At 43.2% G+C, this 27,661-nt stretch overlaps 1 protein-coding gene across 2 annotated transcripts in view; it reads left to right on the forward strand.

Annotated features, from left to right (window-relative positions):
- Window positions 1-24,724, forward strand: part of MKLN1 (muskelin 1) — a 158,847-nt gene extending 134,123 nt beyond the window's left edge. For both annotated transcript variants that reach the window (XM_067534992.1, XM_067534993.1), the window contains 4 exons: window positions 758-897; window positions 14,018-14,120; window positions 21,100-21,154; window positions 23,041-24,724. In XM_067534992.1, coding sequence (XP_067391093.1) covers window positions 758-897; window positions 14,018-14,120; window positions 21,100-21,154; window positions 23,041-23,162 — 420 coding nt within the window. In that variant the 3' untranslated portion in view covers window positions 23,163-24,724. The remainder of the gene's footprint in view (window positions 1-757; window positions 898-14,017; window positions 14,121-21,099; window positions 21,155-23,040) is intronic.
- The last annotated feature ends 2,937 nt before the right edge of the window (window positions 24,725-27,661 follow it).

Genomic DNA, 27,661 nt, shown 5'->3' on the forward strand with positions numbered 1-27,661 from the left:
CTGCAAAATCATGTTTTCAAGGCTTTCTTTGCAATCAAAAGAGAGATTCTGTTGTCATGTTTTTTGCACTAATATTGGCTTTTATCGCCAATAGATACAGTGACCTAAAGAACATTTGAAAGACGTTATGTAGTTTATGGATATTAGAGATCATTTCAAGATATCATCTTAAAGTGAGCCGCATGCTAGACTTTGACCGCACAGAGTTGTATTTTTCACCATGCTAAACAGTTAGCTTGAGGAGAATTACTATTTATTGTTTTGGTGATCTGAGTGCAGATCTGGTTGCCCCATCTCAAAAAAGATGTATTGGGATTGGAAAAGGTACAGAAAAGGGAACTACAATTATTAGGGGTAAGGAAGAGCTTCCATATGAGGAGGGATTAATAGGACTGGGACTTCTCAGCTTGTAAAAGAGACAACAAAGGAGGGGATACGAGAGAGGTCTATAAAACCATGATTGGTGTGGCGAAAGTAAATAAAGAAGCGTTATTTACATCTGGCTTTGGCCACTGTCCGAAGACAGGATACTGGGCAAGATGGACGATTTGTCTGACTCGATATGGCCGTTCTTACGTGATCCACAGATTTAGTAGAATGAAGCAAGCCTAGTAATAACATGGAATAGGTTTAAAAAAGAAAAAAGGCCTGTATATGTAGTAGAATAACATCTTCAGAGACATACTTGAAATGTACAGCAAATGTTTGCTTAGTATGTCTGCACATATCAACTTAAAACTGTCTCTGGCCTACTTAGGTTCATTATTTGTTTGGAGGAAATCCTGGCAAGTCCTGCTCTCCAAAGATGAGACTGGATGACTTCTGGTCACTGAAGCTCTGTCGGCCTTCGAAGGAATACCTGCTGAGACACTGCAAATACCTCATAAGAAAACACAGGTATAATAGCAGAGGAGGCTTCCCTTGAGATGACTAATTACAAGCTGTGGCCTTCCCAAAAACATTTTAGAGCATTTGAACATTTTCTTCCTTTATTTGTGTAGTTGTGTCATTGCCTTACTTATGTAATGGTTCATACATTTCCCAATTACTTTTCATTTGTGTATTTTTCAAGACATACAGAATGGAATACTGAACATTCCTGGAGTATCTAGATGTGGTGGGTTTTTATACTAAACAGAGTTTGCAGTTATTAAAAGGAAGGGGTTTCGGAGAGAGAAGAAATTTAACTCTCCAGTGACAGGACACAAGAATCACATCACAAGACAGATTAATACCAACAAATCTGAGGAGTTTTGTGGGGAAATAGGAAGAATCTTTGAAAATGGTTATAGGTTTCCCTTTTATTTGGCTGCTTTTCAAAATAAATCTTGATATACTTGTTGCCTCTTAAAGAAAACAATGACAAGTTTCTAAAGCAGTGTTCTAGAAGGCAGTTATGTCTCCCGGTGATGTTCACAAAGCCATATGTCCAAATTCCCCTGCACATCTGAAAATTTAACCCCTTATTGTTTGATGTGTAAATATTTCTCAAATTCATATGAAGCTAGAAAATGGCACTTGTGAAGAAGCCCCTTAGATTGTGTGCCTAGCTGACACTTGTTACCTTAGTGGTGGGTTTCCCATTTGAAGTCTAAAAAAGTGGACATCTTTCTAAAAAATGTAGTATCGCTCAAACAGAAGTGAATTGGTGAGGCTCTGTGGTCGGTCTTATGCAGAAAGTCAGACTAGATCAGTGTTTCTCAATTGTTGTTCCGCGGGACCCTGGGGTTTCGCGGAACCCTGGGGTTCCGTGGGAGCACTGCTAGGGTTCCGCGAGAAAGTGACATCGCGCTGCCGAGAGCAGCTGTTCTCTGTGCCGCTGAAAAAGGGAATGTGTCCCGGATTTTTCGGCGGAGGGTATCGAGTTTGAGTGTAATTTCCCTGCGGAGCCTAAAGGGTTCCGCGGGGAAATTTAATTGAGAAACGCTGACCTAGTTGTTTGTATATAATTTGCTTATTTCGATTTTTTTTTTGGCCCCATATGTAAAAATACTGTTAAGAGTTTGGGGGGTTCCGCAATTATTTATTGAGTTCAAAAGGGTTCCGTGGCCAAATTTAATTGAGAAACACTGGACTAGATCATAATGCTTCCTTCTGGCCTTAAGCTCTCTGAATCTGCTAGGTGTATAGAACAGTGACTTGCTTAGTGGAAACCACTCAGCTGCTCGTGTTTACTCACGTTTACTGCTCATGTAGACCTATAAAATGGTAATGGGGATAAACCGAAATTTTAAAATTTCAACCTAACCCATTTAAAACAGATTAAAGGAGAGCCAAAGGCAACCTCTGCAACTTGTTGCCAAAGCAAATTTAGCAGAATTTTAAAACACTAAAATAACAATAGCATCATTATTTGTAGTACCATAACACCGTAGTCATGGAGCAGGGAATCATTGTGTTAGGCATTGTACAAACACAGAACAAAGAGTACCTGCCCCAAAGAGCTTACAGTCTAAGGTGTTGAAGAAAACAGTCTTCACTTCTGTTTGGGTGGGCAAGGAAAAGACCTTTATTAACAAGGTAATTACCTGGGGCAACAGCTTTAGCTGAACTGCACCCCCAGTCTGCGTCATGTGAGGGTTTTTATAGAGACTTATTACCAAGTCATTGTTATACAGCAAAAGGCATTAAGCATGCATAAAAAGAAGAAATAACGGTGAGTTTGCACAAACAGTGTCACGTATACAAGGAACTTTATGTATTTGGTTACAAAGGAAGGCATGCGCATAACTTATTGTTAAAATGGAAAAATACAACTTCAGTTAAAAGAAAGAGACAGTCGGGCAGTTTACTTATCTTATTTAGCTTCAGAGAGAACTTCGCCCATGCTTTGCTGACCACGCTTATCGGTCAGCACATTCCTAACGGCCTCTTAGCTTTCAGCTACATGCTCAAACTGTCTGTGTGACAAACTTCATGTTACCACAAAGGCCACATCTCTACCTTATCACTTACATTGGCAAAACTTGTGTGGCTCAAGGGTGTGAAAAAACACCCCCCCTGAGCAACATAAATTATGCTGGCATAAATGATAGTCTGCACGGTGCTATGTCAGCGGAACAGCTTCTCCTGTTGACATAGCTACCGCCGCTCATGGAGGTGGTTTTATTATGTTGATGGGAGAGCTCTCTCCCATCGGCTTAGAAAGGTTACATGAGAGATTTTACAGCAGCGTAGCTGCATCTGTACAGCCATGCTGCTGTAACGTCTCTAGTGTAGACATGGCCTGTATAGACTAAGCGTGAGGGAAGGGCAGAACACACAAGCAGACTGAACGATGTGATAAACTGTCATGTTACTTCCATATTTGGGGGGTGGTTGGCGGGTTTAATTAGAAGGAGATACGCTAATGGGAAGGGAGAAAGGAGACACCGAAGGGAAGAGGGGTGAGGGGCACAGGGAAGGGGAGAAGAGGACAAAATTGAAGCTGGGATGAAGAGACTGGCTGCTTACTCCAACCCTCACCATCAATACAGGGGAAAAGAGACCAGTCAAAACTAGGGGAAGCTCTCCAGAGGTTCCTGCTTTACCTGTACAGGCTGGAATCTCTGGCTGGCTTCTCTTTGCAGCTTTCTTCCAAGCCAGTGCCAACAGGGAGTGGGCTTGGAGGAGACACATCACCTGGTCCTAGTGCCTCCAGAGTGTATGGATGGCGAGGGGTGGGGTCTCCCCTGCTCCTCTCTCTAGTTCTGGGTCCAGGTGTTTGCTGGGGGGATGGCCCTGGCTGGGCTCCCTTCTGGGCTCTTCCCCCATCCCCCCACACCCACAGCAATCTCTGCCCTGGCAGCTTCCATCCATCCCTGTCTCTCTCCTCTCCCCTTCCCCACAGCTCGCTGGAGTCTCTGGCTGGATTCTCTTTTCAGCTTTCTCCCAGGCCCATGTTGGAGAGAGGCCAAAGACACTACCTGGTCCTAGTGCCCCCAGATTATTTATGGGGGGTCTTCCTTGTGCAGTTATAGGATTGGGGAAGGAGCAGCCCCAGTGCTGGGGGGGGGGTCCCATTTTCCCCCTAACACTTTCAGCTATGTTAACTAGATCAAAAAGTTACAAAGCATAGCAGTGCTCATGCTTGAGGACTGCGAATTGATAGCCTGTGCACGTGGAGAAACAATCTTTTCACCATTCCTCTTTTGTGTTCGTGTAATTCACTAGCTGAACTACAGGAATTCCTTTTGGTTTTCATTAAAGCTGGTTACATTATGGTTATCCCCAACACATTTATATTTTGTGGTGCAGATAGGAGCATTGCTCTGTCATCAAGCTGTGCTAAGGCCTTGGACAGCCAAAGAGTTAACACCTCTTGATAATAGTTGCAGTGGGAGTTAGTTCACACCACCACTGCTGTTTAGCTGGGAACATATTTTCTGTAAGGCTCTGTTAACAAGGCAGGCGTCTGTCAACTGTGAAACATACCTTCCTACTGGTGGTGGTTTAGGGGTGATTATGATATGCCTCTTAACTGAAGTGTTTTAGGTGCTATATCCTGGAGTGGGCCCTGGATCTCTTGTTTTAAAGACGGGGCTAATGCATCATGGGGAGTTAAGTGCCCTTCTTGCTCCCCACCAGCTCTAATAATGGTACAATTTGAGGGTTATTTCACCTTCATTAAAGATATCTTTGTTTAGACATGTGCTTAAGGCTAAGCGCAAGTGATTTGTTAAGGTTCACAAATGGTCTGTGCTATTTCAGGGTCACTGCTGCTTTACAGCAAATTGGCAAGGGGGCAGTGAGACAAGAGGCACTCCCCTAACAACTCTTTTTATTGCTTCCTCTCCAAAACTCAGTTGTGTTGGGTTGATTAGGCTGGGGAGGAAACTTGTTTTATTAACCCTACTTTTTGGTGTGGGTTATTCTTACGATAGTAGGGAGACTATTTCTAGGGAGATAGAAGGGAGGAATAGGTTGATAGTAAATGACAGCTACAGTGTAGTTGGTTTTTTGATTAGCTGAATGTTCCTATTGAGGATGGCTGTTTATATTAGAGGATAGCCTGAATCTAGTTCTACATTTTGTGTAGTTCTATAAATGGGGATTGGGACCTGTGGAAACGGAGAGAAAAACTCTGATAGGTTCGATTTGGGATACGGGGGGTTAAGCGAGACAGTGATGATTCTGGGGGTTTGCTTAATCAATAAACCCTTTATTTTACAATAAACAATCCTATCCTTATAATAAAACAGTTCTATTTCTATAATAAACAGTTTCACAGCAAGCAATTGCACAGCAAACAGTGATAGCAAAGGGCAGGAGAACTCCGTGCACGAAAGGACAAAATGTGCCACCCAAGACTTTAGCATTTTGTGATCTCTCCTGGATCAACGCGTGGCTGCCAGCATGTGACACTAGGGTGCCCGGTTTTGGAGTTCCCCAAAGAAGTTACAAGACAAACACAACAGAAAACAGTTAATCCATACTCACAAACATTATATACAGGTATACCATGCTGGCCAGATTCAGTTGCCGTTTGCTTTAGATCAGGGGTGTCAAACTCGCTCGAGGTGATGGGCAGAAATCACACAACCTATACTTTGAAGGGGCCATACAATGCTCTCCGCCGAATATTTCAGGCACTCTACCCATTTTCGGCGGCGCAGGATCGGTAGTTTTCGGCACTAACATTACCACTTTAAGACATTTTTAGGAGGGTTACCCGCCACCGAAAACCTGAGGACGACATTCCCTTTTCGGCGGCAGGGTTCTGCAGACGAAGGTGTTGCCGCTTTAAGGCTCTGGCCCCACAAATCTCTTAAAGTGGCAATGCAGACTTTCGGTGGCACCACTGCTTACTTTCGGCGGCCGAGATCAAAAAGGTTCGCGGGCCAAATGTGGCCCGCGGGCCGTATGTTTGACACCCCTGCTTTAGATACTGCAGACGGGAGAGAGCCACTGTGAGTGATCAGTTCACAGCGAAGCAGGCTGGAGAAGATACTTCAGCCCGCCAAGCCGACACGACCAAGAGATACACGGGGTGCCGGGTAGATTCAATTCCTCTCTGCTACCTGGGTTTGAACTTTTATAGTTTCCCATGGTCAGCAGAGGCTAAGCTCCATTGGTTGCTATTTGCTGCATGACCTTCTAAGGTCATGGCTTGGAGTTTAGCCAACCAGGTGCTCCTGATTTCCCGGGCAGGTATGAACCAGCCAACCAGGTGATTACAATTATCCTGGGCAGTTGTTGACCACGCACCAGCAGGTGGGGTCACTTCATTTCCTTATAAGGAGACAGGTACATGCGGCTCGTGCTGCTGAGTCAACCCTCCCTAGGCTGCCTCTTTATCAACGGGGGAGGGCAGTGCATGTGGTGCTGCAGACGCCACTATGCGATTCAGTTTCCACAGGACCATTCCCTGGGAAAATGGCAGCATTCCTGTCATGTCCTACTGTGCCGTAGACGTGTGTGCTTGTATCATGCAGCTGTTAGCTTAAGTTTCAGGTTAGCTTTTCAGTCAGAGCTCTGTTTTCAAATGGCCATGTGGAAAACTGCATGCACAGGTAGATTTGCACAGTCAGGTATGCTCAGCTTTGAAAATTACTTTAAAAAAAATTGTGCCTGAATGTCCAGTTTTGTACTGTATATAGCATAACCCAATATCTGAGGTCTCTAGTTCTATTAAATAGAGATGAAGCTTAAACCAGCACTTATTACTAGTGAATGTGTTGTATTGTCAACATCACATCAAATACTCTTACCTTTTGACTTCTAATTCTCACACTGACTTCTGCCTTTGTACCATCCATGCAGTTTCCTAAAAAGGTGAAGACTTTTTTTTTAAAGGAAGGAGGTAATCAAAGGCAGAATGGCTTGTTAAACCAAAATAATTTATATCACTGATTTAAATCAGCAATCCGAATCCTTGATTATAATTGTGTTTTTGCATTTGTATTTTTATTTTCTTAAAGGTTGATTCTCATTGGTTGATAACCAACAAAATATATTGATTTGCAACTAAATGTAGCCTTTACACTAAATTTGGTACTTTTTGTTAGCCAGGAGGGTATAAACATTTTATTTAAGCAATTATAGCTTAACATAAATGTATTCAGTTTCTTATATTTTATTTGTTAGAAAATGGTGAATGATACATTTTTAATTATTGGTCGATTAATTTTTTATTTATGACAAAAATAGTATTTTAAAATAATTGTTAGTTAAATACTACTTTAAATGTATTGGATACATAAGAAAATGTCAAAAAAAAAAAAGTTTTGCATTTAAAACTAATTGATTAAGCAAAAGTAGTATATCCACAGTTAGTGAATTGAATTGATTGGTTCTGGTGATCATGACCTTCAAGATTTGGGATCTAGTAGATCTCATGCTCTTACCTAATTTTTATTTGTAGAGTGGAAAAGGAAAGCAAGCTTTCTTGCTTCAACTCTCAATTAGTTTCTCAGCTTTGAATGAACTAGCCGAATAAACTGAAATAAAGAAGATATTCTCTCTGCATCTGCAGAATTGGCTAGTGCTGTCATAAGCTGCTTTACACTTCTACAAACTCTGATTCCAGATCCTTAGCCGGTGACTTCCATCAGTTCAGTGGTTTGACTTTCTTTAAAACTTTGGCAGCAAATGTGTTGCTTGAAATATTTTTTATTTAATTGATTTTAATAAATCATAGTAAGTTCAGGCCTTTATATATGTTCGCATCATTTCAAATATATTTTCTTTTCAAAAATAAACATTTTAATTTAAATTAAAAACAAAGCAAACTGATATTTAAAAAAATTTAAACCAGTTTTATCTATCCTGACCAAAGGAGATATTCTAAACTAAGACTGAAGAAAATTCCAACATAGCACAACAATTGGGGTGGCAGTGAGTTCTAGCCAGTTGAAAAATGTAAATCTAAAACTGCATCTGTTTGGGAAAAGAAATTGCTGTGTCATTCTTGACTTGGCATCTTTTTTAAAACGGAGTACTATGTTGGCTGGTGTGTCATCACTGCCCTCTACTGGATGGCATGTCAGACCTGCTCAAGTGTGACAGTGGCCTAAAAGAAGGAAACCCTATTGCTACTTTTACAGTGAAGTCTCTGTTTTTAGCTTTAATAAGGCCTGTGCTTTCTGAAGCAGATTATCCCAAGTTCTCTCCTCCTAAGGGCCACAATGAGCAGGGTAACTGACAACTTTTAAGTGCTTTTGTTACAGAAGAGACACAGTAGCTTCTTTTATGTCTTGTAAACCTGCTGTTTGACTGAGAATAGCTGCTGGGATCGATACTACAAATTGTAGAACAGGAGTGGGCCTTCAGGGAATGTCATGGAGGGGAAACTAATTATTCGAGCAACCTAATGAGAAGACTGATTCTATCCATTATACAATCTCCAAAGCGAGATTATCTGTCTGAACTGTCCGTTCATTTGTCATTGGGTCAGACTAAATCGAAGTTCTAGGTTTGTTCTTTTTGGGTTGGTGGGTGCCTGACTACCATAAGACATTTGCAGCCTTTGTATTAATTCCTAGGGGAATATTTTGAACGATAATGTGCTATTGTTTTTTAAAGGAGATTAGATCAAGTTTTGGACATTTCAAGTCTTGATTGTAGGTAGTGGGTGTTAAGAATTTTGAGTTCTAGCTCTGATTCTGTGGTTTGGGCAAGTGACTTCACTTCTTTGAGTGTTTGCTCATGTCGATTCCATTATAGGTGCATGCGCACCCTGTGCATTGGTAACGGAATTTTTTCCCCCCTTAGCAGTACCCGTAGGGCCAGGTTCGGCGCCCCGAGCACATGCCGCGGTACATAAGGCGCTGCCGGCCCTACATCCCCTCAGTTCCTTCTTTCCACCACTGATAGTTACTGGAACTGCCTTCATTGCTTGCTTAATCTGCAACTGCTTCTTAGCATTTTAGTTTTAAGTGTTCTTAAGTAGCTGTTAAATAGAAGTAGTTTAATGTATTCTAGATAAGTAGTTGTACATAGTTTAGTAGTTAAGGTTTAGTCCCATTAGGGACCTCCGCCTGGCAGCAGGTCATGCCCCGATCTCCCGGTTTCAAGCCCCGTAAGACCTGCAGCAAGCCCTTCCCACTTAATGACCCCCACGATAGCTGTTTGAAGTGCTTGGGGGAATTGCATTGGAAGGACAAGTGCCGTATTTGCAAGGCCTTCAGGCCAAGGATGCAGAAGGAGCGGGAAATTTGTCTACAGGCCCTACTAATGGAAGCCGCCTTAAGACCAGCTTCAGAGCCATCCCACTCCCTCTCGGTGCCAAGCACTGTGTAGGTGCAGAGCGCCCCTCTGGCACCAGAGCTTCACGGCACCGATCTTCTCCTTCTCCATCAAAGCGGAAGCAGAAAGAAACAGCGTGCAGAAAGGGATCGCTCCCCTGTACTGAAGAAAGCTAAGGAAGCAGGGTCACCCCCAGCCGAGAGTCACAGGTCGGTCTCGGATGCGGAGTTGGACCCACTAGAGGGGACATCTGCTGCGGTCTCCCAACAGCCAAGGGTGATGCCACCATTCCCTGCACTGGGTCAGTTGTCTTCCTCCTCTCCAGATGAGGCAGTGTCGGCATGGCCCTCAGCTCCTCTGGACAACTTCTGCACCCATCAGGAGCTCCTCAAGAGGGTTGCATCAAATTTGGGACTAGAAGCCAAGGAGCTTCAAGAAACATCGGACAAGCTCTTTGATGTGCTGGCAGCTGCGGGGCTGGCCCAGGTCACCCTACCAGTCCACAAAGGGGTTCTCAAGATCATCAAATCCTTGGGGCAGACGCCATACTCCTTGTCACCAACCTCTAAAAGGTGGGAGAAGTAGTACTACATCCCTGCTAAAGGATTTGAGTATTGGTTTATGCACCCTTCCCCGGGTTCCCTGGTAGTGGTGGCTGCCAACAGGATAGGCAGGGCCAACCCGGCACAATCCCCAAAAACAAAGACAACAAAAAACTGGATTTGTTTGAGAGGAAAATTTATTCTATGGCAAGCCTGCAATTTAGAATTGCAAACAGCAGGCCCTGCTAGGGAGGTATAATTATAACCTCTGGGACTTTCTCAAGCGCTTCGGTGAGGTTCTGCCCCAGGAGCAAGCACCAGACTTTATCAACCTCCTCAAGGAGGGCAAGATGGTGGCCAGGGCTGCCCTGCAAGCAGCGTCGGATGCGGCTAATTTGGCTGCGAGGTCGATGGCCTCCGCAATCTTCATGCAGCAGTGCTCATGGTTACAGTCATCTGGTCTGTCCCAGAAGGTACAACAGTCCAAAGAGGACCTGCCGTTCGATGGGAATGAACTCTTCTCCGAACAGACCAACGCCAAACTCCACGGGTTAAGGACTCTAGGGTCACCCTGCACTCATTGGTCTTTTACACGCTTCAGGCTGCAAGGAGGCAGTCCTGCCCGCAGCAGCAGCCGAGCTACCAAGACCAGCATTTTTGGGACCTACTGGAGGAGAGATTAGAAAGAAATTTTAGACTGCGTAGGTCGGGCCCATCTTCCTCCTCAGCCAACCAGCTGGCCCAATCCTGGCACTTCGGCGGCCAGCGCCAACCATTTTGATGGTGTGCATGAGGATGGCCTTCCAGTCTCCCACCAGCATCCTGCTTCCCTGCCATTCCGAAACCAGCTTGCCCCTTTTCTCCCAGCATGGACCCATATAACTTAGGACCGCTGGGTTCTGGGGACCATTACAGCAGGCTATACCATGCAGTTTTCTTTCCCCCCTGCACATACTCCTCCATCCCCGTCCCTCTTCAGGGACCCTTCTCATGAACAACTCCTTAGCAAGAAGTGGAGAACCTTCTCGCACTGGGAGCTATAGAGGAGGTTCTGGCGGCTCTGAGAGGAAGAGGCTTTTATTCCCGCTACTTCCTCATTCCCAAGGCGAAGGGGGTACTCAGGCCTATCTTGGACCTGCGGGGGCTAAACAGGCACATCAAAAAGTTGAAGTTCCGCATGGTCTCCCTAGCCTTTCTCATCCCCTCCTTGGATCCAGGAGACTGGTGTGCCGCCCTTGACCTGAAGGACACATATTTTCATATCTCAATATTCCCTGGACATGGATGTTTCCTATGGTTTGTGGTGGGAGTTTCCCACTGCCAGTTTACGGCCCTCCCTTTTGGCCTGTCGTCTGCCTCTAGTTTATTTACAAAATGCATGGCGGTGGTGGCCGTGTATCTCAGGCAATGAGGGGTTCAGATTTATCCGTACCTGGATGACTGGCTAATCAGAGGCAGGTTGCGGGTCCAGGTCCAAACCAGTAGAGACATAGTTCGAGCCATGTGTCACCGCCTGGGCCTGCTGGTGAACAAGCAAAAATCCATGCTGACGCCTGTACAGAGGATAGAATTCATCGGGGCCATTCTCAATTCTACGCAGGCGAGGGCGTTCTGCTGCGGTCTTGATTCAAAACAATGTCAAGCCTATTTATAGGCCTACGAGCTTCTCCCATTATGATGGAACGAACTTGCCGGCAGTTACTCGGGCATATGGCGACATGTGCTTATGTGCTGCGTCATGTATGTCTGAGACTTGGGCCACTCCAGCTATGGCTGGCCTCTGCATATGCCCCGAGCAGGCACCACCTGGACAAGGTGGTCACGGTGCCCGTACAAGTCCTAGACTCCCTGGGCTGGTGGCTAGACCCCCGGTCAATGATGGAAGGGATCACCTTTGTGGATCTGGCCCCCTTGGTGACCCAGGTCTCGAATGTGTCGGACTTGGGGTGGGGAGCACACATCAGCTCGGCCCACAGCACCCAAGGGACCTGGTCAAGAGAAGACCAGGAACTATACATAAATATCAGAGAGCTCAGGATGATCCACTTGGCATGTGTAGTGTTCCTCCCTTTCCTGAAAAGCAAGGTGGTCCAGGTTCTAACAGAAAACATGGCCGCAATGTATTATATCAATAGGCAGGGTGGGGCCTGCTCCCTGGACCTGTCAGGAGGCGATGAGTCTGTGGAACCTGGTGATAGGGCACGATATTCACCTGGTGGCTTCTCGCCTCCTGGTATCAAGAACACCACAGTGGACCAACTCAGCAGGACTTTCTTACCTTGCCATGAGTGGCTGATATGATTTTCCAAGGTGGGGGTTTCTCCAAGTGGATCTCTTCGCTTCCAAGGTCAACAAGAAGTGCAGTCAGTTCTGCTCTATTCATGGGCTTAGCGAGGGAGCGCTATCAGATGCCTTGGTGCTTTCGTGGTCGGGGAGGCCGCTGTATGCCTTCCCTCCCATTCCATTGATCCAAAGGGTTCTGTTGAAAATCAAAAGGGACAAGGCAAATGTTCTTATAGCATGTGGCCCAGGCAGCACTGGATCACGATGCTCCTGGAGCGGTCTGTTGCTCCCTCTCTGGAACTGTTGCGGTGGCACAGCCTGCTTTCCCAGGATTGGGGAAGGCACCTGGATCTGGAGTCCCTGCACCTGATGGCGTGGAGGCTGATTGGCTGAGCCTAGAACGGGCTTGCTCATCTCAGGTGCAGGCTATACTAATGGGTAGCAGGAAACTTTCCACCCGGGCGTCCTATCTAGCCAAGTGGAAGAAATTCACATGCTGAGCTGCAGCCCAGGTGGTCACACCTACCACGCCTCAATCCAGTTGGTGTTGGACAACCTGCTGCACCTTAAACTCCAGGGCCTAGCCATGGCCTCGTTGAAGGTGCACCTGGCTGCCATTTCAGCCTTCCATCCTCTGATTTAAGGGAGCTCGGTCTTCTCCCATGCCATGGTGATTAGGTTTCTCAAGGGAATGGAAAGACTTTACCCCCAGGTTAGGGATCCGTTACCCCCTTGGGACCTGAACTTAGTCCTCTCCAGGCTTAGGGGGGCACCATTTGAGCCCCTGGCTACCTGCCCCCTTTTGCTGCCATCGTGGAAGGTGGCCTTCCTTGTGGCCATTACCTCAGCTAGGGGGGTGTCTGCGATTAGGGCACTTACCTCAGAGCCCCCTTACACAGTCTCTTATAAAGACAAGGTCTAGTTAAGGCCCCACATGACCTTTTTGCCCAAAGTGCTATCACAATTCCATGTTAGTCAGGACATCTTCCTGCCGGTGTTCTTCCCGAAGCCACATGCTTCAGAGGATGAGTGGAGATGGCACACACTGGACTTGTGCAGAGCACTGACCTTCTACATCGAGAGGATGAAACCGTTCCATAGGTCCATGCAGCTGTTCATGGTGGTGGCCGACAGGATGAAGGGTTTACCTATGTCCTCGCAGTGAATCTCCTCTTGGATAACCTCCTGCATTAGGTTCTACTAGAGTACTGGCCTCTTCTGCTGTGTGCCTGGCACAAGTGCCCATCCAGGACGTATGCAAAGCCACTACATGGTCGTTGGTGCACACCTTTATGTTCCACTATGCCATAGTTCAGCAGGTGAGGGATGACGCCAGCTTCGGCAGTCAGCGCATCTGTGAACTCCGAACCCGCCTCCAAAGTACTGCTTGAGAGTCACCTACAATGGAATTGACATGAGCAAGCACTTAAAGAAAAGACGGTTGCTTACCTGGTAACTGTTGTTCTTCGAGATGTTGCTCATGTCCATTCCATGACCCGCCCCTCGTCCTTGCTGTCGGAGTTGATGGCAAGAAAGAACTAAGGGGGCGTTGGGCTGGCAGCACCTTATGTACCATGGCATGTCCGTAGGGCTCCAGGGTCTGCCGGAGCCGGCCCTATGGGTACTGCTAAGGGAGTGCGCACGCACTTACAATGGAATGGACATGAGCTTTCCTTATGCCTCAGTTTATCTCTTTGTGAAATGGATATATCACACTTATTTACCTAATATTTGTAAAGCACTCTGTACTAATACAACCACTTACGTAACTTTGAGATAGTTGTTAGTTTTAGCAAAGGGATCTGAGTCACTGGCTTTGATTTCCACTGAGCACCTTAGAATGATGCTTTTGAGCCTCGACTCTTAGCAGGGCGGGGCTAAGCTATCACTGAAAATGTGTATGTGTGACCCCACAAAAAGATAGGGAGTGTGTTTAGTTACTGAACTCAGAGTAAATGAAATGAATGCTTGTTTTCAGTGTGTCTGATTAAACACACACACATCATCTCTCTCTTTCTATTTTATAGGTTTGAAGAAAAGGCCCAAACTGACCCTCTCAGTGCACTGAAATACTTACAGAATGACTTGTATGTAACTGTGGATCATTCTGACCAAGAGGAGACAAAAGAGGTAAGGATAAAAACTACCTGCTTTTTTCAGTAAAAAATACAATGTAAAGGTTCATACTGTGGAACTTTTAGAACTACCTTAGGTTCTCTTAGACCAGTGGGTCTCAACCTGCAGCCCAGGTGCTACTTGCAGCCCAATCAACACACAACTGCAACCCACGGGACATCCTCGGGGCCATACAGATAGTATATATGTTGTGTGGATGCAACCCACATAACGCATAGAAAGCTGCACGTGGCCCACAGTGGTAAATAAATAAGTTGAGAACCACTGTCTTAGACCTTCTCTACACACACATTTTATCTCTTTAACTGTACCAGAATAGTTAAAGGTACAGCTCCTTAGTGTGGTTGCAGTTATAGAGATATGACAGTACTTCTACCAGTATAGTGTATTCCCCTTAAATATGGGAATAACTACACCAGTATCAAGCACCTTCATACCAGTATGACTGCATCTATGCTAGGGGATGTACCAGTGTAACTATTTCAATTTAAAAAAAATACAGAAATACACCCCATACCAAAATAGCTATCAGTAAAAAAACTGTGTGCAGAGCAAGCCTTAAGTTTATTTTTAATATGTTGTTTTGTGGCCTTATGACATTTTTCAGTGCACATACTTGCTTTTTCCAGGAGTAAGTCTGTTCCCATTTTGTTCCCAAAATGAAGCAATATGTTCCAAGAGCTGATCGGAATTTCAGATAGCCCCTCTCCATTACATATGTCACTTTACAAAAGGGATTAAGGAAGTCTAGTGGCAGCCCTAGATAACTTACTGAATTTATGAAGTTCAGGATAAGCTTTTGTGTGTTGTTTCTGTGTGCACTTATACATAATACTTTGTACAGCACTTTGAAGATCCAAACATATAACCCATATCCTGTCTCCGTTACCCCATTTTAACTGGGTAGGGTGTCCTTACTTTCCTTACGTTGGTGCAAATCAGAAGGAGCTCCAGTGAAGTCAGTGGATAGTTGCAGTTGTAAAGCTGGTATGAGACAAGAATTGGGCTCAGTAATTAAATGTCTTACCCTAATTCATGTATCAAGTCAGTATCAAAGCTGTGATTAAAAACTGGGGGTCTCTGGCTCAAAGCCTCTTAGCCTACTGGCTAGGTCGTGTAATTGTTCTAAGCAAATAGAGGCTATACTTAGACAATTTCTAAAAGCTTTGTTTTAATGGGGCTGTTACTGAAGACCGTATACAATATGGTGCGGTGGTATAGGGCAGCAGAATTTTGGAAAATAATTTGCTGGTATCAGGATCCTGAAAATTGTTTAATTACTTCATCATAGATTGCCATTCATTTTCAGTAACATAATTGACATGCTAAGTTATGTTGCCAAATGTATTAGCTGACACATCCATGCCACACTTCTAAATTGTAAGTTGACCCATTCTAGCTACCCTCACAACTTTTTTTCTCATTTGGGACAGGAATAGAAAGAAAAATAACAGGAAATTTTTGTTTTTCAACCTGAAAAGTATTTGACTTAAATTTTGTATAATGCATAGAGAAGTGATTATTCCCCTCTATTCGGCATTGGTGAGGCCGCATTTAGAGTATTGTGTCCAGTTTTGGGCCCCCCACTACAAAAAGGATGTAGACAAGTTGGAGAGAGTCCAGCGGAGGGCAACAAACATGATTAGGGGGCTGGAGCACAGGACTTCTGAGGAGAGGCTAAGGGAACTGGGCTTGTTTAGCCTGCAGAAGAGAAGAATGAGGGGGGATTTGATAGCAGCCTTTAACTACCTGAAAGTGTGTTCCAGGAAGGATGGGGCTAGGCTGTTCTCGGTGGTGGCGGATGACAGAACAAGGAGCAATGATCTCAAGTTGCAGTTGGGGAGGTCTAGGTTGGACATTAGGAAAAAGTTTTTCACTAGGAGGGTGATGAAGCACTGGAATGGGTTACCTAGAGAAGCAGTGGAATCTCCATCTTTAGAGATTTTTAAGCTGAGGCTTGACAAAGCCCTGGCTGGGATGATTTAGCTGAGGTTAGTCCTGCTTTGAGCAGGGGGTTGGACTAGATGACCTCCTGAGGTCCCTTCCAACTCTAATATTCTATGATTCTAAGATCCCAAAATCTTTCACAAAGTCTTTGAAAGACACTTGCACAGTAAACTGCATGGTACTCAATTTATCTACCTTGCAAGGATGAAATGTTTGAGTTGACCATCATGTGGACCTGTGATTCCAAGGAAGGGTTTCAACTTTGATGTATAGGGCCCTAGGTGTGTGTGTGTGTGTGTCTCTCTCTCTCTCTCTCTCTCTGGCTTTTCAGGATACTAGTTGTAATTTCATTACATGTAGCTAGTTACAGTAAAGGTACTGTGACAAATAGTATCTTTTACAGGTAGTTCCTGAGTCCCCTGCATTCTTTATCACCTTGCTCTGCAAGTTGTTAGGCAGATCTAACTGACAGAGTGAGTGCGTTCGCCCTCATTTTTCTGCAGGCCTAATGCTTGATCCAGTCAGAATTTTTGGACCCCTTTCTTCTTGCTTTTCTTTGCCGGGTCACCATTTACAATTTAGCAGAATTACAGCCACTGCTGAAAATCTTTTTTGTTCAAATAGCTTCAACTCACACAAGTTTGTTTTTGTATCAGAACAGAGCTGCCAGTCAGATGGTTTTATGCCATGCAGTGCACTCACTGATACTGACTGGGTGTATTTCCACTTGACGTCAATTTCCCTTCCGGTTATCTCATTGAGTTGGCTGCTGGCGCTGCATCTTCAAATGGCTCTTGTGTGCTCTTCTCAGCACTGATGCTATCTTTTGGATCCAGTATCAAAATTCAAGCAGAAGTTTCATTGTGCTTCCGAGCACAGATGCCTGCATGATCCCTGGCACCACCTACAAGATATGGTTTATTTCATAGCAAGGACAGTATGTCTTGATTCTGTGTGCTGGATATAGCTCAGCATTGTAGGACTTCCAAGGTTGATTCTCTTCAGATCTCCTCTTAAGACTCTTTCCTCCGTCCTTTACCTTCCCCATCTCTGCTTTGTCTCCAGCCAACACATGTTCATGGTCACGGTTTTGCAAAGGAGTAAACTGATTGAATATGTCCCTGATATATTGTTGTGTGATTGTTTATGGTGTTCACGTTGCGAACCACAAATTTCAGAGCTTTGTAAGCATTGCTGTGAAAGACTGCACCAAGGTAAAATTCTGTATAAAAGGATCATGGTTTAAGAGGAAAAATTTCATTTTTTAAACTTCATTTCATATCTTTTCAGCTGTTGTGAGTTGAGTGCCAAAGAAAACAGACAGTTTGTTCTTGAGAAACTTGCTCTGGCTTTGGTAACTAAATTTGTTTAATGTAGCATGAATGAGAGACAGCATGGCACCTCCCGATTTTTAGCATTTGTTGTGAATTTATCAGGTTAATGGAATTGTATTTTTTATTTATTTTATTCTGGAATGTAGCTGAGACCCCTTGGCATTATTTAGCACATTAATGCTCGTTATGTTGCCCATGCGCCGTGCACTGGTCCTGGCTCTGCTGCCACTCACCAACACAGCAGATTTGTAATGCAGTTCTGACGTGTATAAATCAGTTGTGATCCCGTTTGAAGTCACGTTGGCGCCCGCCAGGCAACTCATCAGCTTCTCAGAAATTGGTCTCTCTTACTGCCCTGGAGACCTGGCAGTCATTGTGCTGTGTTTGTAGGTGAGGTGACTAGCAGGTCTCCTGTGCACATGGAAAGCTGTTGGTTACTGTAGCAGTGTGCAGTATTGTTTCCTGGCAAATAATGAGGAAGGCATACCAGATTTTGGAATTTGCCAACATGGATTAAAACATTTGTGCACATATATTTTTCCTATTCCATATAAAAACAGTGAATTTTGGGGACAGCTCTCTGAAAAGGAATGACTCAGACCTAAGGATGATACAATTAGCAGCTAAATATAAGCTCCCAGTCTGGAGCTGCTGTGAGGGAAAAATCCAGAGTTATTAAAGCATGTAAACATTAGCCCGTTATCTGTTATGCTGGAGAGGCAATAGTTTCTTGAGCTTTAACATGACTGCACCTGGAATGTTGCTGCTGTTCAGAAGAATATAAAAAAACCTGGATAAAACACAGAAGACACATATCTAAGGGAGTGGTTCCCAACCCGTGGCTTGCCAAAAGTAGTCCGCAGAGGCTTTCAAAATGACCCACGCTCCCCTCCTGCTGGCTTCAGAAGGGAGCCGCTGCCTAAGGACTCAGGCGAGCGTGCTGCGATGGGGCTGAAAGGCAGTGCAGGTTCCTTGCTGCAGCCAAGGGAATAGGAGATCAGTGCTCCGCTCCCCTTGGCTGTAGCAGGGAGCATGGCAAAACGCTCTACCTGGACCCTCAGTGCTGGGGTCCCTGCTGGAGCCAGAGGGAGGGAAGCTCATTGCTCCCCTCCCCTGGTGCCAGCAGAGAGCAAAATGCTCTGCCTGGGTCCCTAGGTGCTGTGTCCCTGCTGGAGCCAGAGAGAGGAGATCACTCTTTTCCAATCCCTCCAGCTGTGGAAGGGAGCCATTGCCTAGGGACCCAGGTGGAATGCAGGGTTCCCTGCTGCAGCCAGGAGAATGAGATCCTCCTCGCTGAACTCCTTCCCTCTGGCTGCAGTGGGAGAGAGGGAGGCTACTGGCAGAAACTGGTGGCCCTTCAGGGTTATAAAAATCATATTTGTGGCCCTCGACCAAAAAGGTTGGGAACCACTGTTCTAAGGAAAGTAAAAGAATTCTGGATGGAGAGTGAAACTTCCCTAGCATTGGAAAGTGAACTTAAGCTGGGACACATGATCACTCTATAAATAGGTTCAAGGTAACAGTGTAAATAAAGAGAATCCGTCATGCTAAGAAGATGTAGAAGGAGCAATGAATGCATTGTAGCTAAAGAAGGAAATGTTTTATGCTAGGCTGTAGGATGTTGCTATGTATATGCGGGGGACTGGTAGCCCTACTTATAATTGTTTCCTGACACTTCCCATTATAAAAAACATTTTTTTCAAGTATGAATAACTTTGCCAAACTGTAACCATTTGAGCTGAAATTTTCCATGCCAGATGTCTGTCTGTCTGGAATTTTTAGAAAACTCCGGCTAAAACAGGTCAGCCATTTCTGAGAACAAAGCTAGGGAAAAATATGTCTTGCCCATGTGTATTTTTTTTCTTTTTTTTTTTTTAAAAAAACCTGGTGTCCTTTTCTTTGACGAGTTCTAGCACCACCAGGCTTTGGAACAAGAACTTGAATTTGGCATGGGTGAGGGGGAGGCAGTGACCTTTATGCCAGGGATGTGCCTTTTCCAATCTCAGCAAAATTTGGGAAAATTTTTGTGATGTGTTAGACCATTTGAAAAATCGCAGTTTGCACAGTCTCAGTAGAGACTTCTGAGATTGTAGCTGCCAAAATCTAAGAGTTCATCTACACTGAGCTTGCTTGAGCCTCTCACAGTTCCTGAGTTTGACTGGACTGTACATGTAGCATCTCCACAGAGCAACTGAACATGCTCCCTTCAGCCTGGAGCTCCAGGGGGAAAGCTGGACTTCTCGCGCTCCGGTGGAGTTCCTTGTAAACATTTGCAAAGCCACTTCATTGTTTTCCTTCAGATCCCTCTTTAAACGCTCCTTTGGCGCCATGCCTACGAAAAAGCTGCTGGTGTGCTGAGACCGCAGCCTATCATCCTGACCAATATTGTCTCCTTATACTCCCGTGTCTGTATCTATCTGTTGATTCTTGTGATGTTTAGATTGTAAATTTAGATTGTAGATTACTTAGATTGTAAGTTCTTTGGGACAGAGACTCTTTGTTCTCTTTACGCAGTGTCTAGCACAAGCAGATCCTGGTCCATCCTGGGCCTCCTGAGCTCTTAAATAATACAACTAATTAAATACCGTGCTGAATATGGGCCAGAATCACTTTCATAAATTGCAGTGGCAGTGAAGTTCATCTTTAGTACCGCAAGCACACTAAGCTTAATGATTGATTTTAGTTCTGTTTTTTGTATGCTCATACCTCACCCTGCCTTTGGAATCTGCACACCTCGGGACCAGGGAGATGCAGATAAACAGGAGGAAGATAAACAGAAATGATTAAGGGCTTTAAGGGTCTGACTAAGTCTTTATGGAAACATTAATTACTCAGTTTGTATAGCTCTGCTAATTGGTGACTAACTGTATGGTGAAGGGGTGGGGTGCTCTTCATAGCTGCCTACCAATAGCTGAAGGAGCAGACATGAAGGATGGTATTACTACATTGAAGATATTCTTATCACATTTTTGCTCCCAGCTTGAGAATCTTTTAGTAAAGAACCCAAAACTTCTGGGACTAAATGGATTGGGGTTGGCACTGAGATATGGATGGTCAGGCCAGTCTAGTAGTGGTTAGTGGTCAGAAGTTATTAACCATTTAAAGGTTGCTTGGCCTACGAACAAAAGTTGGAGGTTGTAGTCCAGTTTCCTGTGCACATCACAAACATCTGTCTCATTCAGTGCTAATTGGCACCCTTAATTGTCTCAGCTGGGCAACCAAGGACTGAATGGGCATGGAGACTATATCACACACAACTCATCCCTAACGGGGCCATTCCAAGACAGACATGATCTGGTGGGGTAGTTCAGAAGAACTTGCACTACGTTTATGATGTCTCTTCTGTGGATAAGTAGGACTTTGATCTTTAAGGCTCTGTCCGTTGCCTTTCACAACATTGATACTAAATTTTAAACACTGAATTCACTGAAAATCTAAGGGAAAAGGAGGGACTGACACATGTAAAATCTATACTGTTAGTGTGTTTAAAAAAAAAAATGCAGTCGTAAAATCCTGTAGAACTCTGCCTCTACCCTCGGTTATGACAACCACTGTAGAATGCATCTGAATGACCGTTGTGCTAGGTAAACACAGCATAGGCCACCTTTAATGCCATTTGAAGTGTTAACAAGCTTCTGTTTGCCTAATGTAGGCCTCTGGATAATTTGTTTGGTTCTTGTCTATTTCCACAGTTTCAGCTTCTTGCTTCAGCACTGTTCAAGTCTGGTTCGGATTTCACCAATCTGGGTGAGTATTATAATGAGCCAGAGATGGTTTATGATAAGACCACAAAATGTAGCCAGGTTTATTACTGTGGTAAGATTTCTGCTTCTGCTATTGAGGTGAAACACATATAGGCCACAAAAGTGATGCAGCTCTGAATGTGCAAGGTGCCTTTATGCAGTGGTGGTATAGCAATGTTAGTCCTAGGATATTAGAGACACAAGGTGGGTGAGGCAATATCTTTGATTGTATCAGCTTCTGTTGTTGAGAGAGACAAGCTTTCAAGCCACACAGCTCTTCTTCAGAGAATAAAAGATATCCCCTCACCCACCTTGTCTCCCAAAAGTACCTTCAGATATTTGAGAAGGAACATTTTTGTTCAGTAGTGTTCATGTCCATATTTAAAACAGCAGTCATCAGTTGCCTCAAATTCAGGTCTCAGTGGATCATTTTGCAGCTCTCGTTACACTGTATGCTGCACCATTACCTTTTTTTGACCAAGGCTTTTGCTTATTTGGGTAACTTATCACGTCATTTTGGAATCCAGCAGCATGGTTACAGATCTGTTTGCTGTGATAACACTGTGCAGTTCCTAGAGCAATTTAGTTGTTTGTTCTTTGCAAAACTGGCTCTTCGGACAGAATGTCAAGAATAATAAAGATAATGGTGTAAACTTACAAAAACAAGAAATCCAAAAACAGTTGGTTTCCCCTAGCATTCAATAACAAGTTATCCTTCACAGTTATTTGAATGATAATTCAGAGATTTGACCAATGGGGAGGTTAGAGACATCACTTAGCTTTCATTTTTCTAACTCTGTGCTGCCAAGTAGTTCCTGGCATCGTATGATGTAATCACTGACAATTTTGGTATTAGCCAAATTTGCAACCTCAAGAATTAATAGGGTAGAAAAAAGGAGACTGCACAGTTTGTCCGAATGGATGAGGAGGAGGTGCTGATCTTGTTGATCAACAGATACTACATTTTCCTAATACGAGTTTTAAATAAAAACTGCTTGATGCCAAAAGTTGAAAGCTTCCGGGTTTGATATTCTAATGTAACTAGGCAAATTAGCCTCTATCACAGTGGTGCCTAGGAAATATCTACTGTAACATTCTCACTGTATATGAGCCACAGAGTTAGATTTCCCATAGAGAGCATATGTATGGTGTTAAAGAAACTTAATACTTCAAAATATAATTTAGATCATTTCCCCCTTTGATTTTATCCTGTTCATATAAAATATTTCAGCTTTAAAAAAAAAAAAAATCATTAACTTTAGAAAGCATCTAAATGGGCTTATTTCTAAATTGGATAACATGGTAGTCCAATATTTTGCTTTAAATGATTAAGGAAATACACAATGGCGTTTTTCTTTTATTAGTCCTGTTAAGTTCAGTATCTACATTGTAACAGTGCAGATGTGTTGGACCTTTCTTTGTGTCCTGTATCTTTAAAGGAAAATTCCCCTTATTTCAGTCAGTTTGACAAGTCTGAATTCATATAGTAAGAATAATTGAGTGAAAAGTGATCCCTTTGGGATACCCGTGCTGTGAATCGGACATTAGTGAGGAAGTCTCAATACATAGAAATCCATTGTCCTTGGCTGATGTTGGCTTGAGTGTGGGGCAGACCAACCTTAGGCTGGTTTAGAGAGAGTATAACGATTAGACTGGCAGCAGTGAATAATTAGGGCTGAGTAAACAACCTGGACTGCCAACACTGGGGTGTGAAGCAAGGCTGGGGGAAAGACTTTTGGTCAGGGTTGTGCATTTCAGGAAAGGGGAAGAGGAGAGAATTGGAGGTATTTCTCATTCCATGAAAACGTATATACTTGCCATAGTTCACTGCTTAATTTACTTCGTTTTAAATGGTTTGACTTATTTTTCCTATCTTTCTCCTTCTCCCAGGATTTTCAGATGTTGACCACACCTATGCGCAAAGAACTCAGCTCTTTGATACATTAGTAAATTTCTTTCCCGACAATATGACTCCTCCTAAAGGCAACCTGGTAGACCTCATCACACTGTGACAGAAAAATCACTGGACATGTGGAAGAGGAAAAAAGCATCCATTTTCAGTATTTCAGTTTTTTTTACTGCATTGATTGACTGCTGGGTGCAGTAATATAGTAACCCCCGAGTCTTTGAAAGGGGCTTTATACTTGTATAATGAATACCTGAGGTTTTTCCCCTTGCTGGATTAGGCTAATAAAATGTAACTGACATATATATATTTTCTGATTTTGACTTAAGAGTTAGCGAAATGTAAAAAAGAAGAAATCAATCAATCATGCAGTCATCCTTTTTGCTTTTAAGGGAAATGCTGAGATTTTTCAGAATCCTTGAAACTGAAGATGGTTTTATTTTAGTGGTTTGTTTTTTTTTATGCCCCTTGCTTATCGTAACTAGTCATGACATTTGCTTTGTTTGCCCTACTGGTTTTATTCACAGCAGTTGTGTAACTTGGCAGCCAGGACTCTGGTGTATGTTAAGGTAATGTGTGTCTTTCTTGACTTGAGTCTTGTAATTGTAATGTGCAGTATGAAGGAGGATAGTCTCAAATTTGCCACCCTCTTATAGTCTGAGAAACTGACCAACACTAGCGTGTAACTGGATTTGCTATAGAGTGTGAACATAAATATTTAGTTGGTGCTATTGTCAATGCCTGGCTTCCATTCTCTGAAGCCTTCTGCTTAAAACTGGCAGTCAAGCTTGTACCTCAGAGAAACCTTTGAAAATAGAGTGCAGGAGGTGCTGGTACAAGCATTTTTTCAGGGATGGTTTTATATCTGTGCCTCTTCTGTGCTCCTTTCATGACAAACTTTGCAAATCCCTGTAGAGTTCTACAGAATTGGGTCTTCCACATACCCCATGCACACACTGCACCTCTACAGCACTTCAGTCTGGGTGCACAGTTTTCCAAAGCAGCACATCTGGGTTTATGTACATGTTGACTCTGTGCGTATATTTGTGTGTGAATGTGAAACTTAATGGAGATTGTTCTAAACAGCTTGTTTTTGTCTTTGTCCTATGTAGTGCAGCTCATTCACTTCTTTTAAGTGCATCTTAGATCCATCCTTTAAATGAGGGGAGAGGCCTTTGTGCACAGAAGAATTCTATTAAAATAAGCTGAATGCATATGTATGGAAAGTGGACTTTTTCTCCCTTGCAGAAGACGCTCTTTGTATGTAGGCCTAAAAGTTTGGAGCTGCACTTTCTCTGTAAAGTGTAATGAAGGACACATGCAGCCAGTGTTAGCATATACTTAAATTCAGTGTCAGAAAGCATGCAGTTCAAACTGGTTGATAAATTATATAAAGACTGCAGAAATTCATGTCCAGAAGGTCAACAGCCCATAGGACTCCTGAATTTCCTGTGGCTGAGTAATTTCCACTGAACTTATTGGGAGAATTTTGTGTGCTGGGATGATGGATTGGACTTTTTAAATGAAAAGAAATGACTGAATATTTTTTCATAGTTCTAATATCCATGTGCTTTCATTCAGCTAGTGTCCTTCTTCCTCGCATATTTGTTTTACTTCCACAGTTTGAATACATTGGAAATCATGAATAAAAGAAAATATTTATAATAATATTAGCTTACTAAACTATTAAATGCCCAGAAATTAACAGTACATTAGAAGCTGGATTTGCTTTAAAAATTAAATGATTAGACCGGACATCTTTTTTTCTTGAAAGGATCATAGATGTAGCTTTTTTTTGAAATTACTGCTAACAGTAAATACAATCTGGTTAAACATTTCAAAGGAACAATGTCAAAAAACAAAAACAACCCTCTCTGGTGACATGAAAAAGTGCCATGCCCCAGTTTTTACTATAAGTTGTAGCCCACTGGCTCTTTGCTAGTTAAAGCAGTTCTAAACCAAGTGGATTAGAACTTCAGTGTTGCTCATCTAGAAAAAAAAATTACAACTAGGTTAATCGTGTTGCTTCCATTAGCACTGTGCCATAGCAATGCTGTTTTATAACTAAACTCATTTTGTAGTCCTCCAGTATCGAGACTTACAATGCTGCGTGCTCTTTATTATAGGAGTCTGATTATGCATTTTGTTCACAAAACAAACTTGCTCACAACTTCAACCAGGTGATTCTTGTTTTTTCTTTTTTTGCAACATCTTTCTAAGCAGTTTACCTAAGCATTTGCTCTTCTAATTTTTGTCTCTCTAACTGGTGCTTTTTGTTTATTACCTTTCTAAAAAAAAATTATTTAAATAAAGTTGAACCAAAGTGAAATAATTATATTAAATAGCAGCCAAGAGTAGATTTAATGGAGGGTTTAATAAAAACACCAAATGTATTCAGTGGTAGCAACCTCATTGCAAATCAAGCTGTGATTAAGTGACAACATATTTACTTCATTAAAGTGAGGCACCATCTCTGTGATATGATGGGAGATTTGCAAACAGAATTGGCTGTGTGTATGTGTGTGTGATTTCGCTGGAGTTAAAAATTACTGGGGTTAAATTCTTATTTTTAAAGTTCTCTGTTTAATATAGACACATTGGTATCCCCCAAAATCAGATCAAGGCACCTCCACAATGGCCTGCCTATTTCAGTGACTCAGTTGTCTGTTTTGGTAGGTGAAAAGGGATGGCCTGCCCTAGAGAAATTGCCAAGGGTCTCTATGCCCTTCAGGAAACTCCTCATAATAGACTAACTCTGTTTACCCTTGGGAGGACACGGACACAGCCTTCCGCTCAAAAGATTGACACTCAGGCAGTAGTCTTGGGGGGGGGGGATTCTTTATTTAATGTATTAAAATCATATATCAAGAAACATAAACACAAATCCTCTTAGCACAAGTATACCCATTAAAGTACCCAATACAATTGGAAATGACTTAAGTGATTATATTCTCCATGGAGCTGTCAAGCACATAGGACGCTGACAGCAATTTAATTAGACATTAAAATTCCTATACATAGTGACCAACATTCATGCTCAGACATCCAGCTTTATTATCTCAGACATATATATTCACATATCTTATTTCTTCCTTATAAGATGACAGTCATGCTTACTTTTTTGCAGCCTTCTGTTCCCTCGGATCTCTCAAATGGTCCTTATGTTCCGTCTTGTTGCCACATGATTATTGTTCTCCTCTGGTGGCAGCTGCAGCTGCTTCTGCCTCGCTGATGCTGCTTTCATGCTACTGCCACTGCTTGTGTTGGTTTCTTAATCCGTTGCAACAACCTAGCCCTCTTCTGCTTTCTTCAGTGATTTAGCTCCCTTCTTCAGTTCTCTATCTTCCTTCTTCTGACAACCATTTTGCTCACATAACCACTCCTGCTCACTCTTGGTTGCTTCTGACCCACACACAAACCTGTCAGCTCTCTGCCTTATATATGGGTTTTGGCCTCCTTTGATTGGTCATTCCCTCAATCCTTGTCATTAGCATACCTGTCCTCTAATAATCTTTAAGCCCTCTCCGATTGGTCCGTTCTTATGAACCCATCACAGCTGCTAAATCTGTCAATCAGAGCTGGATCTGGTTGAAAACTTGCATCTTATCTGACTGACCCCTCCCTCCAAGTTTTAGAGTGGCCTTATCTCATCTCAGCCGGCCTGTTTGCTATCGGCAGAATTATTCCACGACCCGCCATCTGAGTTTCTCTGGCTGTGATTGCCTGCAGCTGCCATCTTGTTATCCCTGGCCATAGCCATTGAAAACGGTCTCTATTAATTATTATACCCTATTAAACAATTATACATTTATGTGCATCTTATCATTAGGGTTCACTGTCACCACTCCAGTTCTTAAGTAAGTTTAACTATGATCTTTTCCTTGCTTCAGCTAATGGTGGCAGGGCAAAGGCCCTTTAATGCTGTATTCCTGACACAAAACAGAGCAGCTGAAAAATCTCTTGTATCAGCATAAGGGCAAATGTTCAGTCATGGGCTTAAGCCTGCTTTGTGCTGGGACCAGATGGGGAGGCTGTGGATTCCTGCAAGTGCAGACAATTGTATTTGCTAGCTTAGTGCTTCCTCCACGGATCCTGACAATCCTGTCTCTTATCCCAAGCTAATGAGAGTACTTGAGGAATATCAAATATCGATACACCTTTGCTGTGTACACAGACCAGGTTTACCAACTCTCTGCCCCCATACAAACATTGTTCAGATGTGCACTTTATTGCTTCAGCTGGTGATTAACCAGTTGCCATTTCCACAGCTCCTGTCTTTTTTAAAAACTGCTTGGTTTTCAACCAGACACAGCAAATGCATTTGCAGCTGTATGTGGGGCGCAATAGAGGTACCCTGTGGCCGGCTAGGTTTATCCGAAATGAGACTTTCCTGTGCATTTGCTAAAAGGTATGCAGTACTTTCATGCCCTTTTTAAAGTTAGTAATCGTAATTAAATGATTATACCTTGGCAAAGCACTACACTGCATCTCCTGTATAGCTGATGAAAACAGTATAAAAAAACTTACGGCTGTTTCCTGAGAATGTATAGAAATTCTTGTAACAGCCTGTTAAAGTAGTTTGTTGTGATATTAGATTTTGGGATT

Source organism: Emydura macquarii, unplaced genomic scaffold (genome assembly GCF_026122565.2).
Source record: "Emydura macquarii macquarii isolate MOO-44397 ecotype Brisbane River unplaced genomic scaffold, CSIRO-AGI_Emac_v2 contig_3470, whole genome shotgun sequence".
In the NCBI taxonomy this organism is placed as follows: Eukaryota; Metazoa; Chordata; order Testudines; family Chelidae; genus Emydura; species Emydura macquarii.